Source organism: Anser brachyrhynchus (assembly GCF_964034855.1).
Source record: "Anser brachyrhynchus genome assembly, chromosome: 6".
NCBI classification, from domain to species: Eukaryota; Metazoa; Chordata; class Aves; order Anseriformes; family Anatidae; genus Anser; species Anser brachyrhynchus.
Genome location: NC_137700.1, coordinates 42073290 through 42088330, shown reverse-complemented (window position 1 = coordinate 42088330; position 15041 = coordinate 42073290). Strand labels below are relative to the sequence as shown.

The window sequence follows — 15041 nt, the reverse complement described above, 5'->3', positions numbered from 1 at the left end:
TGACCTGACATTACCACTGTTATCCCACGGACGTGCATGTCCCACAGGCGGCCCAGCAGGCGCTCAATGGCTCGAGCCAAGCACAGCGCAGGGCTCCAGCTTGGGAACCGCGGGACTTTGCATCCACTGAGTTTCCCCTGAGCTGGGGAAGGCATTGTCCAGATCACTGTGAACTGTGAACAGACACAAATCTGTGTACCCCCAATCATTTTTATTTTTATTTTTAAATAGAACCACATGGCTGTTGTGCCTGCGATGTCCAAAAACCTACTTTGGCCAGTTTTACCAGCTGTTCTGGGTACAAGGATCATGGGGGTCAATAGGCAGAACTAAGTATCAATACCCAAAATGTGTGACTGGGGAAGAATCTTACTGAATAAAAAGCAAAACTGCACAATAAGGGTTTACAGGACTGGGATCTTTCTTGCTATTTCTCTGCAGCGTTCTGCACAACATGTGGGCATTATATGTATTTTGGTGGTACACCAAGGATTAGATAATCTGTATTTGGTTATTCTCCCAGACAGTCGGTAATGATAATTTGAACGAGGAAGATTTTAAAAAATGCATCTGGCAACTCTGTGGGCGTGTTGTTGTTTCTTTTTTAAAAAAACAATATAAAATAAGTTTCTGGAGGCACCAGAAATAATTAGGAAACCAATAAATAATCGCTGAGCTCTAACACATGCAGATGACTTTCCAGAGGAAGCAGCCAGGGCTGCGTGTGCAGCAGAAAATGGGGAAACCTTGGCTCGGGGTGAGAGGTTGGGAGGGGGGGGGGTGATCCCCGGGGGTTGGGGGGGGCCCGGGGGGTGCCCGGGGCTGGGGGCGGCGGGCGCTAGGACCCGGCAGGGGCGGCCTCATTTGTTCCGTGGCGAGCGGAGCGCGGCCAGGCTGCTCCTCGCTGCAACGGTCAGCGCATCCCGCCCTGCCAAAAAGGGGGAAAAAAAAAAAAGAAAAAAAACACCAAAAAAAACCACCACACACAACTCTTTGAAAGCAAAAAAAAAGAAAAAGCCAAGCAACTTTTTTTTTTTTTTTTTTCCCCCTAAGAAAGCGGGGCTCCGCAGCAGCCCGTGCAGCGGGAGCAGGAGGGGTTTGGGAGTTAACTGCATGCAGGAAATCTCTCACATCCTGAGTCCCGGCTCGCTCCTCTCCGTAACCGTATATTATGGTGCTGCTCTCCAGCCCCAGCTGATGAAAGTTTGTCTCCCTCAGCCTGGGCTAAGATGTCAAAGCGGCTCCGTGCGGAGCAGCGGCGCTTCCCTCCTCCGCGCCCCCCAGCCCGGCTTTCCGTGCTGCTGCTCAGCCTCAGCTGGCTCCTCTTAGCATCACCCAGAGCCCAAGGTAAGTTACCGAGAGCTGGACGTGAGCACCGAGAGCTTTGCAAAGCCTTTCCTCAGCCCACGCTCCGTTTTACGGGGACGCCAGCAGCCGCCCGGACAAAGTGAGAGCACCGGGGGGCCCTCCGCACCCCTCCGCACCCCTCCCGAGCCCTCCCCGCTTTGCTGTCCCCTTCTTTTCCCTCCCCTAGAGGCCTCCCTGCCCCTTGGGGGGCCCGTCCCGGGACACCCCCCACCCCCGGTCCCGGAGCGGTCAGAGCCCCGCAGGCAGCCCCCGGCTGGGTGCTGGGTGCGGGGTGCTGGGTGCGGGGTGCGGGGGCTCCTTTGGGGTCCGGAGCCCTTTTGCAGCCGGGAAGCTGCCGGTGCGAGCTGCCCTGCCGGAGAAAAGTTTGCTCGCCGCCCCGCTCATTCAAAGGGAGCGCAGGCAGGCAGCGGTGGCTCGGTTTGCAGGGATGGTTTGCAGCTCTGTGATCCCCTCTTACAGCCGAGAAAGAGAGACTTGGCTCTGCACAGCAGCTCCGGGGCTCATTTGGGAGTCGCTGGAGCCCCGGGCCCTGTCCTCTCCCTTTAGCAGCAGCTGACAATGCATATTTCATGCGAGAGAGGGAGGGAGATCCTCTCTTATAAATATATTTAACAGCGCTGAAGAGCGCGCAGATCTCTGAGTGTTACTGGGAACTCGTCTTGGGTCTTTTTTTTTTTCATTGCAACGTTAAACTTTGTGCATGTTTGTTTGTCTCCAAATGTATGCACGGAGACTTTCTCTGGGACTTTGGCTCTGGACTTGCTAGGAGAAAGGCAGAGGTGTGCTTGGCCACATGTCAGCCGGAGCACTGACATCCTAGGACAGGCAGAGCAAGCTGATACATTTATCTAGGATTAATGGGATTTGGGATTAATGGGACTAGGATTAATGGATGAATGGGACTTGAAACTTTTTGCCTCTGTGAGGGATCTTAATTTCTGTCCTTCAACATTTGTATTTCTTTCCTTACACCGCATCAGCACCCTGGGGAGAAAGGCTGCAGAAAGTCTCAGGTAGATGAAGAGCCATCAGTCCACGGTGCCCCTGCCCGCTGCATGGGCAGGGGGTGGCTTTGGGTGGGCTGAGCACCAGTGTCCCGACCTGGCCATGGGAGCTGCTGTGGCCAGACCAGCCCCTCCACGCGATGGAGGCACGCTAGGATGGGGTACGCCTGGCTACCTGCCCCGGGAAGGTTTGGGGTGAGGTGCTCCAAGAAATGAAAAAAATGAACATACCCCAAAGTAATGACATTCTAATAAAATTAAAGGCACGCTGTGGGTGGCTGAGATCTAACATTGAGACGAGAAATGGTGAGCGGCGGTGGAAACCCCATCGGCTGTATTTTGGGATTCCCTAAGAGCCAAGCTGAGTCTCTAAGGTCACGTTAGTGCTGATGAATTAAGCTCCCTGAAGTGTACATCAGTTTCCTGTCCTTACGCTAGGTGTTGAGCAACAGTGGTGCTCAGTGACCCTTGCAGCTCAGTCGGATTTTCCGGTTTCCTTGCTACCTCCCTCCTGCTCCATTCCATTACATGTCCATAACTTGCTCTTTTGGATCTGCAGCCAGTGTGCTCAGCAAATAGCCTCTCCTTTCATTCCTTTTTTTTTTTTTTTCTTCCTGGGGAAGTAGAGAACAGCTTTAGCCTTGCCAGAGCGTGTGCTGCTTTCTTGGTCGCAGAGGTGCTGAAAGTTACAGCCGCACGCTGCTAGACCCGGCGGAGCTGCCCGGTGATGAAAAGCCCTCTTAGCTGTGCTGGCACGCATCTCCTCCGGGCGCTTTGAAGCCCTGTGACTTCTACCTCAGCTGGCTCCACCGCCGTGGCTGCTCCGGGCCTGGTGTCCGTGATTTGCGGTGCTGCCAGGGCAGCCTGACTTTTGCAGCAACACATGCCTCGAGATTAAGACAGAAATTGGAACTATGATACACCTTGAAAATCAGTTTTGAGATGCATTTGTTTTTTGAAAAGGCAAGAGGCACAGGTAACGCGACAGCTCTCGTGTTAAACAGAAATTACCCAGTTAGGAGCTAGGCAAGTAAAAGTAGCCTCGCCTCTCAATTTCAGAGTGAGTTTCCTTTCCAATTTTTATGGTTTCACAATTGCATTTTCCAGTTGCCAAGATCTCCAGCTCTTGGCTGCTGCATGAAAGGACCCCATGGATGACATGGAAAACTGACTGAAGTACCGGCCTCAACAAGATAGGAAAGCTAGTTTTGCTTTGTTATCCTAGTGGGGGATAATGTCTGGAAAGTTAAGATCTAATCTTATAGGTTTAGACAAATGCCTAAAATTCAGTGTCTGTGTAAGCTTTTTGCAGAGTCAAGGCCTTTGTGTGTCTATCTACAGGGCAGACGATGAGGTGATGGTGCGTAAAGGCAAAGTCTGTATCAGTGTGTGTGGGAAGCCTTGTAAATCTCTTTTAGATATTAGGTGTTAGCTGCAAGAACAGCAGAAAGAAAAAAAAAAAAAAGAAAACCCTAAAACTGCAGTCCAAAATTCTTCACCTTCAGTTAAAATAACTTTTCTGCCGGGTTTTATTTTTGCTACTGGTTGCAAGTGCCTTGGCTGTAATGGAAATAAATTACAGGAGGAGATAACTTTCCTTGTCTTGTGCTTTAACACTGATCTCTTCAACATGCCCCCTGTTTTCAAACTCATTTTCAAACACTGTCTTCTTTCAAACTGTTGGACCTTATGTGGCAGATATTTATGGTCTGTGTATACTCACCTTCTCGTCTGACGATTATCCCTATCAGCTCCCCTGCAGATAGCCTGGCACGAGCTCTCTGCGTCCACAGGGCTCCACAGATCCCAGCCAAAATACACCAGCTGAGGACATTATGCCTGCTTTTCCAACCATTTTCACATCCTTAACTCTCACGTTTGCTGGTGAGCAGCTGGTGGTTTCTCGTCTCTTGCTTTCCTTGAGATTTTTGGGAAGGTCGCATCCAGCCACAAAGAGCATCCTCAGCCTAATGGCTGATGGGCTGCTTTTCAGCTGCTTTTCACCTTGCTTACGGCACAGAAGTTGAATCTCCTACAACACGTGAGCGACCACGGCGGCCCAGGCCTGTGTTTATCTGCTGCTTCCACCGTCAGCGGCCGCCGATGCTGTCGATCACAAAATTCTGTTTTAAAAAGGCTGAATTCACATAAGGGCTTATTTGGTCTGCCACCAGCCTCGTTCAGACCTCACATATCCTAATCCTGGCAGATTTATCACTGGCAGCCTGTATGTTTTTCACATGTCTCATATTGCCAGTGCGATTTGTCTGAGGAGTCCAGCTGGGCTTCACTTTGTCGGCGAGCTGGCGGGCAGCAGCAGCAGGGGACAGGGACAGGGTGCTCACACCAGCTGAGCCTGGCACCTGAGGATGTGCCTGGGGCAGGGTGACGGGCTGGGTGCTGCCTCCACTCTGTACCAGCTCGGATTTTGCTCTTCATGTTGCATGCACTTGCATTTCATTTGTCCTTTCAGATTACTCCTAGGACAAACGCGTGTCATCTCCAAAATTTTACAGTACCAAAAGTCTAAGTCCCACCTGCAGAGGCTTCTCTTCTACCCTGCTGAGTGACCAGGGCAAATCTATTGCAAACTGATTAAAAAAGGCATGGCTTAATTAAATCTGTTAAAGAGTTGCAGCTGGTTCTTTCTAGGACAGCAGAGCACAAAGGACAATCTCTTTTCTTTCTGGTGAACACCAGAGTGAAATGCTTCAAGTGCCCAGTGCAGCAGGGTTGGGCATCTTTAAATGTCCCTTTCAACCCAAACTGTTCTGTGAGCTGTATTAAATCCTTGTCTTTTTGATAAACGGGTCACACAATACCCAAGGAAAGGTGTTGTTTCTCAGTAGACTTCAGACTCAAGAGGTTTTGTTTATCTCCAGCTGTGATTTGGATGCTCAGCTAGATGGTGCCTATCTGTCTGGTAATGCTTGTAACTTTGGCCAGTCTAGCAATGCATTGTCATTATCTCCAAATAGTACTTTTATGCCTTTTTTTTGGTATATTTTTTCTCATCTGCATTTTTAAGCTTGTGATGGTCTTTTATAATGAAGTGACTGGTGAACCTACTATTGGGGGATTCGTGTAGTACTGAGCCTACTGCTAAAATTATGAAGAAAAATGTTGTCTAAGGTATGATGTTAAAGTGCAGAGTTACCCTAATGTCTATGAATTCACACTGGTGTGTAGGCACTGCTACAACAGCACTGCAAAAAGTGCTTGAGGTGCACGGGAGGCGTGTGTTAGGAATATGTAGTCAAACTGTACAGGAAACATTTTCTTTGAGGGAAAGACTTTTTTTTTTTTTTTTCTTTCCCCCCCCTTTCACTAACAGTGGAAGAGGCCAAATGGTATTTGCTGAAATGAGTTAATGTTCTCAGCATTAGCTATTTAGTGTCACATAAGAGTTGGAGAACACATTGATACTGAGTGTGGTGTTGGCTTTGGTGTTTCAGAAAGTGACTTGATCAGCTGCATCATCTAATCAGGAATCCTTACTCCTCTGTTAAGCCACTTCATGTTGTTTAATTAACTTTTTTTATACAATATATAAATGGTGTTGCTCTCCTCCATGATTTGCAACTAGGATGAGAAATATTGGGTTGGACCGGGGGTAGAGGTTGTCCATCCACTTAGTCAAAGTGATGAAACCATCATTTGGATGAACATACCCTTTCTCATCCAAAATATATGATCTAATCAGGCGAGAAGTGGAATGTTTCATGGCCTGTTATGCATGCTGGATAATACACTGCAAGGCGTAAAAAGCTGGATGCAGAATTTGGCACAAAAGGATCTTTAGCTAGTTTATTCTGAGATATTTGTCAAGACAAACAGTGTCAGTGCTTACAAATCTAGTCTAATGGTATATGTCAGATGCATTAACTGAAAAACATTTTCCTGACAGTGGTGAAAGTTTGCTGTTTTCTTGCTTCTATTTAATGTTTTCTAATTCTGGAAACAGCTGATCAAGCAAGAGAAATAAACTTCATGTGTGACTGCTTACCTTTGAAAGAACATATCGGAACATAAACATCACCAAATCCAAGTGTTTATGGGATTTTGTTTTGGTATAGTGATGTAAAAAAAAAAATAATCAAAAAATCTGGACTTTGTCATAATGCTACACTGAATGAGGTGAGCATATGGGCCTGGCCACACGTGGAGCTGGGCATCACCACCGTCCTTACTCTGCAGTGCTGTCGGTACGCGTGCTGCAGGTCCTCTGTTACTTCCATGATTAGAGGATGCGAGCAGGAGAGCAATTCTAGACTATTTAAGTCTAATTTGCATTCCTTCTCTGCCACTGAGAGCACTGCTATGACAGCTATAGCTGGGAATGAAATTTGGCCCCTGCGACTTCTCGGGAAGGATATAACATCTCGTTTGGACTCATGTTCTTTTGTGAACTGGGGGTCATAGAACTGTATTCAGGCTAAAAACTGCTTGTGCCTTTTGACACAGACTTTAAAGCATGAGATAAACATTTCAAGTGAAATTGTATTTATGGGTTCATGTATTGCCTCTTCAGTAAGGAAAATGCATCCCACAGAAGAGACACTTTGGGTACAGATGTGTGTTTGAGGGGAAAGTGCAGTGTCATTGCAGAACTCTTTACCCTTTGGAAAGTAGGAGCTTGTCTATTTTGCATTATACAAAATAGTGATATATTTAAAGACTTGTCTGTGAGTCTGATCTTTAGTCGTGATAACTTGTCTCACCTCCATGGATGTGGCTCCTTTGTACAACCTGGTGTTAACACAACTTTCTGTGCTATTCATTTGGGATCTGTCTGAACGGATCCGAGGATGTGTAGGTCAGATGAACAAAGCCCTGTTGGTGACATGGGAAGATATCCTGGATATTCTTCCCACCCCAAGGAAACAATAAGAATAAATGTTCCTTACTCCTGTCTCATCTCATGAAGAAGCTGTGAAAGTCAAGAATTATGGACCAATGCGGTGCTTATGGCAACGTTTGTTGTAAGGTTGCACATGTAAACCTGAGCAGGTTAGGTGGCTTCAAGAACGTCAAATAACCCTGAGTTTTCATGGCTCTTCCTGTTTTTTTGGAAGATGAATGACAAAATTTGGTAATAGCTTATGTTAGCATGGGCACACTTAGTTGTTCATTGTTCCATTGTATAATGTAGGTAGCAAACAAACAAACAAAGACTTACAAACAAAAACGCGTGATGGATATTAACTCCTCAGCTCAGTAGCTCATTTGCTAGGATTGGGAAAGAACCACATATGGTTTCCCAAGAACATTCACCTAAATTAATACTGAAATGTGCTTCAGCTGGGTTTGCTCTGCTTTCAGTGTGATTTCCCAGAGAACATCTGAATGAATGATTTGTGTGCATGTGACGAGGACAATTCAAACTCCCACTCAATAATTTTATTCACTGGTGATTGTATATTGTATACAGGATAGAACTTCCCTCAATACGGTTACACTAAGGATTCCTTGTATTCAGTGAGGGAGGCTATTAAATCATTGGGGAAAAAAAAGGATTGTCCAGTACCTTTTAAAAGACTGAGAGGAAATTGTATTTTGGGGAGTAATTTTGAACTTTATTCAGTGGAAAGTAGAGTTTCTTTGGAGAGCAGCAGCTGGAGAGGAATGCTGGATCTGGGTATTCTTTTAATTATGTGGACTCATCACTGAAAAGTGAAATGTTCACTTTCTCTACTTTTTTTCTTTGACATTGGAGCTCTGTGGTGCGGTTGTGTCTGTTCTTGTAAAGCACACGTTATTATTTCTCCACCCAAATAAATGTTTTTGTTAGGTGCTGCCTCTCTGATGCTGAAGGGTGTGAGGCTGAGTTTATAATCTGAATGGGGATCTCTGGGACTGGGATCCTCCTCTGGGAGGGAGCAGCAGTTTAGGAAGAAGCAGATGTGCCCCAGTAGCGCCTGTGCTGGGCTGATGCTGAGTTAAGATAGGACATCCTTCATTATGGCATCCTGGAAATGCCTGTGTGAAAGGTAGTGTGCAACCCTCGATATTTTTTTACCTCTTGTTTGTGCTTTTCTGTTTGTTTTCATGAAACAGAACGGCCAGGCCATTTTATATGGTGTGCTTCAGGACTTGGAAACAAAGCAAGCTTAAGATAAGGTTTCCAGTAAGAGGACAAAGGTTCTTCAAAGCCGTTGTGTTGCTTCTTTTTTAAAGCTGCTTTGGGTTTGAATCTTGCATTTATAATTTGCCCTTTCCTGCAGACATCAAGCACTCAGCTCTTCCAGAGGGGAACCTTGGGGTACCCACCCGTCACCTGGCGTGCCCTCCAGTTCAGTGCTGCTCTGGTTTTAATTTCCCAAATTTCAAAATGTTCTCTTCTAGAAGAAAAAAAGCAGCTCTGTCTTTGGACTGGTCCTGAATAGTAATTCCTCAGTCAAACACAACAACATCGCAAATGAGGCTGGACAGCTGTTTCCTAAATATAGTATACGTCTATATTCTATACCCGGTAATAAAGCTTGGTTTTCACCATCTGAAATGTCCTGCAGCCTCCCTGCCCCCTCCTGCAGTCGGTGGCAAATGTTCTCCAAACTCCACTTGTCACATTTTGTTCTGGAGAACAGGGAGGATATTGAGATACACTGGCTTCTTTCCTTGAGTGCATTTCAATATGTATTTTGTATAATGAGAGCCCAAATCCTTCTCGCATTACTTATGCTTTAATCACACTGTGCTCTCCCAAGATTGCTTTAATCGCATTTGCATCAGCAGGGGTAACTCTGTATGATGAGCAATATTTCATCTGCAAACAGAGGAGAAGACCGATCTCGGGTGCATGACAGGGAAGGAACTGGCTGTCCTGGCTTTGTTACAGCACAGCTCTCCAGCGGAGAGTGGTGCAGCATCCTAATTTGAGGGGTAGATATTCAAGAATTAGAAAGAACAAAAGCTATTTTTAAGGTTTTCTTGAGGATCTGTCAAGTGTGATAGTTCCCTTTTAATTTTCTAGCAAACGGCTTTTTGACATGTGTTAACTCCAAAGAAGTGCAACGCTGCCGAGTGCAGCAGACATCATTTTGTAGTTTAGCCATGACATTACTGTATATGAGAACTGAAAAGTTATATAGATATTACACCAATATATAAACCATGTGTGTTAGAAAGACAAGTTCAGTTTTGAAATATTTGACTTAGCTATGCTTTTCACTTTCAATCTGTGCCAAACATGTGCTTGAATGACTGATGGAGTCATATGGTTCCCTGAATAAAGCACTTTATTGTGCACAGACTTAGAGCCTTCCAACAGTTGTATTACAGAAGCTTGAAGATTAAGATGATCCAACTGCTTAGGGGGTATGTTTCACAATGAACATATTCTTTTTCTTTCTTTTTTTTTTTTCTTTTCCCCGTCTCTCTATTTTTCGCCTTGAAATGTGTCACCGGTTTGTCCAGCTGGTCGCGCAGTGACACTGACCACAGCAGCCCTTGCTGGCGCAGAACAGCGAGTTACCTTCAATTTGCAGCTTTCACTCCCGTGTCCACGTTGAAATGCTGCACACGTGATTTCGCCAGAGTTTATGGGATGTCGGGGGGGGGGAGGGCTGGTTCCTGTTGCAGATTATTTCCTCTGCAGAACTGGATTTAGGAAGGGAATAACTCCTGCAAGAACAAGTGATGACAGGAGACAGTCCTTAGAATTATAAAACTGAAATATTAAAAAGCATGTTTTTAAGGCTGTTTAGTTAAAGGGAATCAGTGTCTCAAACTCCGATTTCTCATCTGAGCGGTCAGTTCTTGTGAAGCTGCTTAGTGTGAAAGATCAAGTGGACATGCTGCAAAATCACACCCAGATTAGCTTGAAGTCGACAAACTTGTCAGGCTGGAGAGAGGATCCTTTTTCATTAGATACAGGAAGAGCAGAAAATTAAACTCAGAAATGCGTGGAGTCATCTTGCTGTTGTCTGTGCTCAGGTTCAGCAAAGACCTGTGCTGACTTTTGATGTTCTAAGAATCTGGTACATGAGAAGTAATTTTGCAATGTGAAGAAAAGGCAAGATTCATGCCCGAGAAGATCCGTGGAATGTTTTTTGAAAGTTACTTGTGTTTAAATGCCTGAGGTCTTGGGTGTGGGAAGGGGGAAGGAGTGAGAGCAGGAAAACTTTGGGTACCATTAGCTGGCTTTTTCTAATAATTATTTTTCAAGGCAGGCCATGAAAGAACTAATTTAACTAGATTTTGTGGAGAGAATCAATGTATTGCTCGGATGTGCAAAGGTTAGTTTAAAAGGTAATTTATGGTTCAGAACTAATAAAAACTTTACTGCAAGAGATAAGATTTTTATTTTATGCGCAGTCAAACCTTGCTCAGCCTTTTGTGCTCACACACAGACGAGGGCAGGGTCTGGCACACCATGTACTCTTTTAAAGCAGAGTAAGTGCTGTTAGCAGGGTAATGGGGTGAAATCAGGCTGGTGGGGCTTCTGATTTTTGTTCCTTTTTTGGGAGGATGGCTGTGCTTCCTGTTGGTGCTTAGTGTAAAATTTGAGAAGGACAGACGGTTGAATTTAACGCAAGCTGCTCCATATTGTATCCTATGCAAGTTACAAGGCTTGCTTTCTTTAACCACTGTGCACTGGAATTCTTGGATTGTTTTATTTTTCAGCATTTTAATATTTATTACTACATAGTAATATAATCTGAATTATTATGAGTGACAATGTATTATTATTCCTATCTGAAAGAGAGTGCCATTCCTGAAGATGGCATCAGCAAAACTTGCGATCTGTGCCTGGATAATGTACGGCTTGGGTAATGTTTTTGCTTTTGCTGGAAGATGTAGTGAAATAGAGAACAGGAAGTACACCCCCCCATGCCCTGGGCAGATAGTTGAGATATATTTAATTTTATTTTCTTGTTTGTGTGTGTGTAATATAATCTGAGTCCTAATACTAATAATTTCCACTTAAAGCAAGTTTTTTGTTGTTGTTGTTTGTTTTTTTCTTGATTCAGAAGAGCTGGATGTGGTCTTATTTGCTCAGAAGCTTTATATTGCAATCTAATTTTGTGTATGGCCACTTTATACTCTTGCCATTTATAAATACATCATCACTGGTGACGTAAACACCAAGAAGAGGTACATGAAGCTGAAGGACTACCATGGGCCCTGTCACCTTTGCTTTTCTAGGTTATGCAATTAATTCTTTTAGTTATCCTCTTGCAATTCAGTCTTCTCCACTTCCCTGATTGCCCTGGCAGCCTTTCCAATCCACCAGTTTCAGGCTGAATTCATCCTTTGTGAACACAGGTGATAAGAAATGCCCACACTATTCCAGATGTGCTTGTACTGGTAACTTCAGTGTCTGGTATTCACTGGAAACACCTCTTCTGATGCATTGTTCCAGGGCTGTATTTGCTTCATATGATACCAGTACTCTATGGTTCCTATATTGAATATCATGTACAGGTCCTTCTTGTTTCATTTGTCAACACTTTGCTCCAGCCTTCATGTTACTGGATCCTTTTGTGCTATTCCTGCCCTTTTCTGTGCAGACATCATCTCATAACCTGGAGCATTAGATGTGAGGATGCTTGAGGACATTGAGTAAAGGTTGCTGATGGAAATACTGACTGATCCTAATGCATCGTCTTCGTGAAGCTGGTAGAAACCTTCCTTTGCCAGGCTGGTTGTCGAGTTGTACTTGGTGGGTAATCCCTACACCCTGACAGTTTCATCCCCTTCTTAATTTTCCTAAGTTAATACCCATTTGGAAGGGCAAATGCTTGGTCCTCTATTCTCAGTGTGTGAGCTTGGTAATTATGGATTAAATAATTGTATTTTGAGTCTGGAGGTGATAACAGGGCTGTCCCAAATAAGACGTGACAAGGCTGATTGCCAGTGGTTGGGCGGGTGCTGGAGGCAGCCATTGGTCCAGCCCCTTCATCCATAGCCAGAAATGCCCCATCTAAATCATGGGTCCCACTGGCAGCAAGCTAAGCTGAGGAAGCTGGAGAAAACGAGGAGGGAAATGGATAAAGGATGCCATTTCTGTCTTCCATGACATTGCCAAAGCCTGTGATACAGAGCAATGCCATTAGCTGCTCTCAGTTTGCTGAAAGGTTGCTCAAGTCTATTACTCTTTCCTATCCTGAGATTATTCCGGTGATTAGCTGCTTTGTTGCAGAGAAAAAGTAGATAGGCTGCAACTTCCAACTCTAAGCCCATTTGTAATATGGAAGGCAACACGAGGATAATTTAATTTAGCTTTTTTATTGTCCTTTATCTTGGCTGGTGGCAGTGTGCAGTGCTTGGGGGGCTGCAGTTGGGGCTGCGGCCAGGCATCCTGCAGCACTGGGGAGTGGGCGACGTCTGTGATGGGTGCAGGGGCTGCAGGAAGGAAGCACAGAGCCATGGGCTGGGTTTATCATAAAGCTGTAGGTTAAGAGATGGGTGGTGTGCACCAGCTGCCCCCCAGCTGGCTGCTTTTTACCACGCCATGCCATGCACAAGCAGCGTGAGCAGGGATGCATGCTCCAGGCAGGCAGCTCTCTCCTCCCCCTCCAGCCCATCTCATCCAGAGCCACTCGGTCTGGGGAGCGCTCGCCTCTTTGTTTATCATAAGGATGAATAAATTGTGCTGCCTGACTAAAAGCGTATTAATTTTAAGTAAATGGGAATCTGAAGTGTGTCTGGGCTTCTTCAGGAGGCAGTGGCTGTTAAACAGAGATGTCACATCACATGCGTGGAGTTTATTTTGCACAGAGCTTGGGGGAACTGAAATACAAAGAGAAAGATGACAACTATTCTTAACTGCTTGGCCAACAAGTCCTTGCATGATATTGCACAAAGACGAAAAGTTGTAGAAGTACATCGCAAATGAAAAATGTGTAAGCAACACAAAAGTCACTGACAGATAACATCTACTCATCTTGCTATTTGTACAAAGTGTCTTTTATATTACTGAAAAAAAGATAAAGGGCTCTACACCACCTTGTGGGCCGCATGTGGATCAAAAACATTACCTTCAGTGCAGGCTGAAAATAGAAAACAGATAGACCCGACTGTGAAGTTTTCCATGTGAACAAGCGGGAGACGAGCTTGCGTCAGGAGGAACCGGGCAGAATTTCACTGAAATGGAAAATAAGTAGGTGAGGAAGAAGGTGCATGTGACTCAAAAGATAGGAAACCTGGGTCCAATAAAAGCCTCTAATAATGCAGATGGTCTGATTTTCTTCCCCTCTCATGACGCGTTACTGAAATTTGAATTCTCTGATTTCCCTTATTACACTATTCATATTGCTGCAATACCAAGAGTCCCGGTAGAGAAGAAGCCTCCTTATAAATGTAATGCAAACAGCTCTAATGGCTGAAGCTTCAATTAAATCTTAATGAAAATGGGTAAAAGAAACAAAGAGTGGCAGAGAGGAAATACCAGCACATCCATGCATGTGAAGAACCGTGGCACTGGGAGCTCATGTGAAGTGACCAAGGAGATCAAAACCCTCTGTAGGCATGGACCTCCATCCCATCCTCCTTTCCATCTCATCGCACTCTTCTCCTGGAAGCTCTCTGGGAGGGCTGTCCTGACGCTCTGCAATGGGTGGCCCATAACCAGCAGAGGACTGGAAATGTGTTTTGTTCATCCAGGAACTGATGAAGTGTCTCTCCGGGACAATTTTGGTGTTTCCCACTTGGGCTGAGGTGAGGGCCAAGGGCACTGCTTCAACTCTCCAAGGCTTCCAGCAGCCATCCCACCTTCCTACCAAATAGGAAGCCCAAACCACAGCTCAGATTTGGGGCTGCTCTGGGACTGCACACCAGTTTGTCCCATTTTTTCAAGACTTCCAGCACGCTTCAAATTCAACCTCTATGCCTATATATTTTTTTAGCCTGTCTCTATTAAGTTTGTGGGGTTTTGTTTGTTTGTTTGTTTCCTTTTCCTGACTTTGAGTCTTTCTCTACGTAAGTCTCATGACTGTGTCCTATTTTCCAGCTGGTCTGGAGGCCCATTAGATGCTGTCGTCTTTCCCATCTCAGATAGGTATGGGGGGGTCACTCATCGTAAGCTGTGATCCCCTGTTTTTTGCAAGGCATTCTTCAAAGCTTTGCAATCAGACCTCAGAATCCTACATAAAAGATTTACTTTTTTTTTTTTTTTAAATCTTCCCCCTGTTTTTATATTGAAAGTCTGATCTAAAGTTTGCCTATCTGTTATACAGGTTTCTCGATTTTGTAGTCTTTCAGAAATATGCATAGTACGTTAATATAATGACCTTAAATTAAAAAAAAAAAAAATCACTACTTCATTTACAAAAGAAACTGTAACTTGTCCTCACACTGAGGACATCTGGGAGTTGAGCAAATGCATAACGTTGGGCATGTGCTTAAGGGCTTTTCAGAAGGAGGCCACACCACTCGGACGCAGTGCTTTCTCTGCCTTTGCAGGAAGCTGTGATTTTTATCACATGCAATAATTTAAATAAAAACATCCAGATAAACAGCAAAATGTTTAGCTGAAGGAAAGCATCTAGACAGAAATTGATCTCGTATTTTCTAAATGCTACGGCTTCAGAAGAGTTTGCCAGCCCTAAAGCTTGTCTGTTCTGCTTCCCCCGAATAAATTATCTTTCCCAATAAAGATATTACTGCTGCCTATAAACCTGTCTTGATGTCTGTCTCCAGACTATCAACACTTCTACACAATATGCA

At 44.9% G+C, this 15041-nt stretch overlaps 1 protein-coding gene across 3 annotated transcripts in view; it reads left to right on the top strand.

Annotated features, from left to right (window-relative positions):
- The first annotated feature begins 856 nt into the window (after positions 1-856).
- Positions 857-15041, top strand: part of ADAM12 (ADAM metallopeptidase domain 12) — a 182082-nt gene continuing 167897 nt past the window's right edge. Inside the window, exon 1 of one of the 3 annotated variants that reach the window (XM_080598272.1) lies at positions 857-1347. In XM_080598272.1, the coding sequence (XP_080454398.1) occupies positions 1230-1347 (118 nt within the window). In that variant the 5' untranslated portion in view covers positions 857-1229. The other 2 variants (XM_080598274.1, XM_080598273.1) reach the window with 2 other exon arrangements.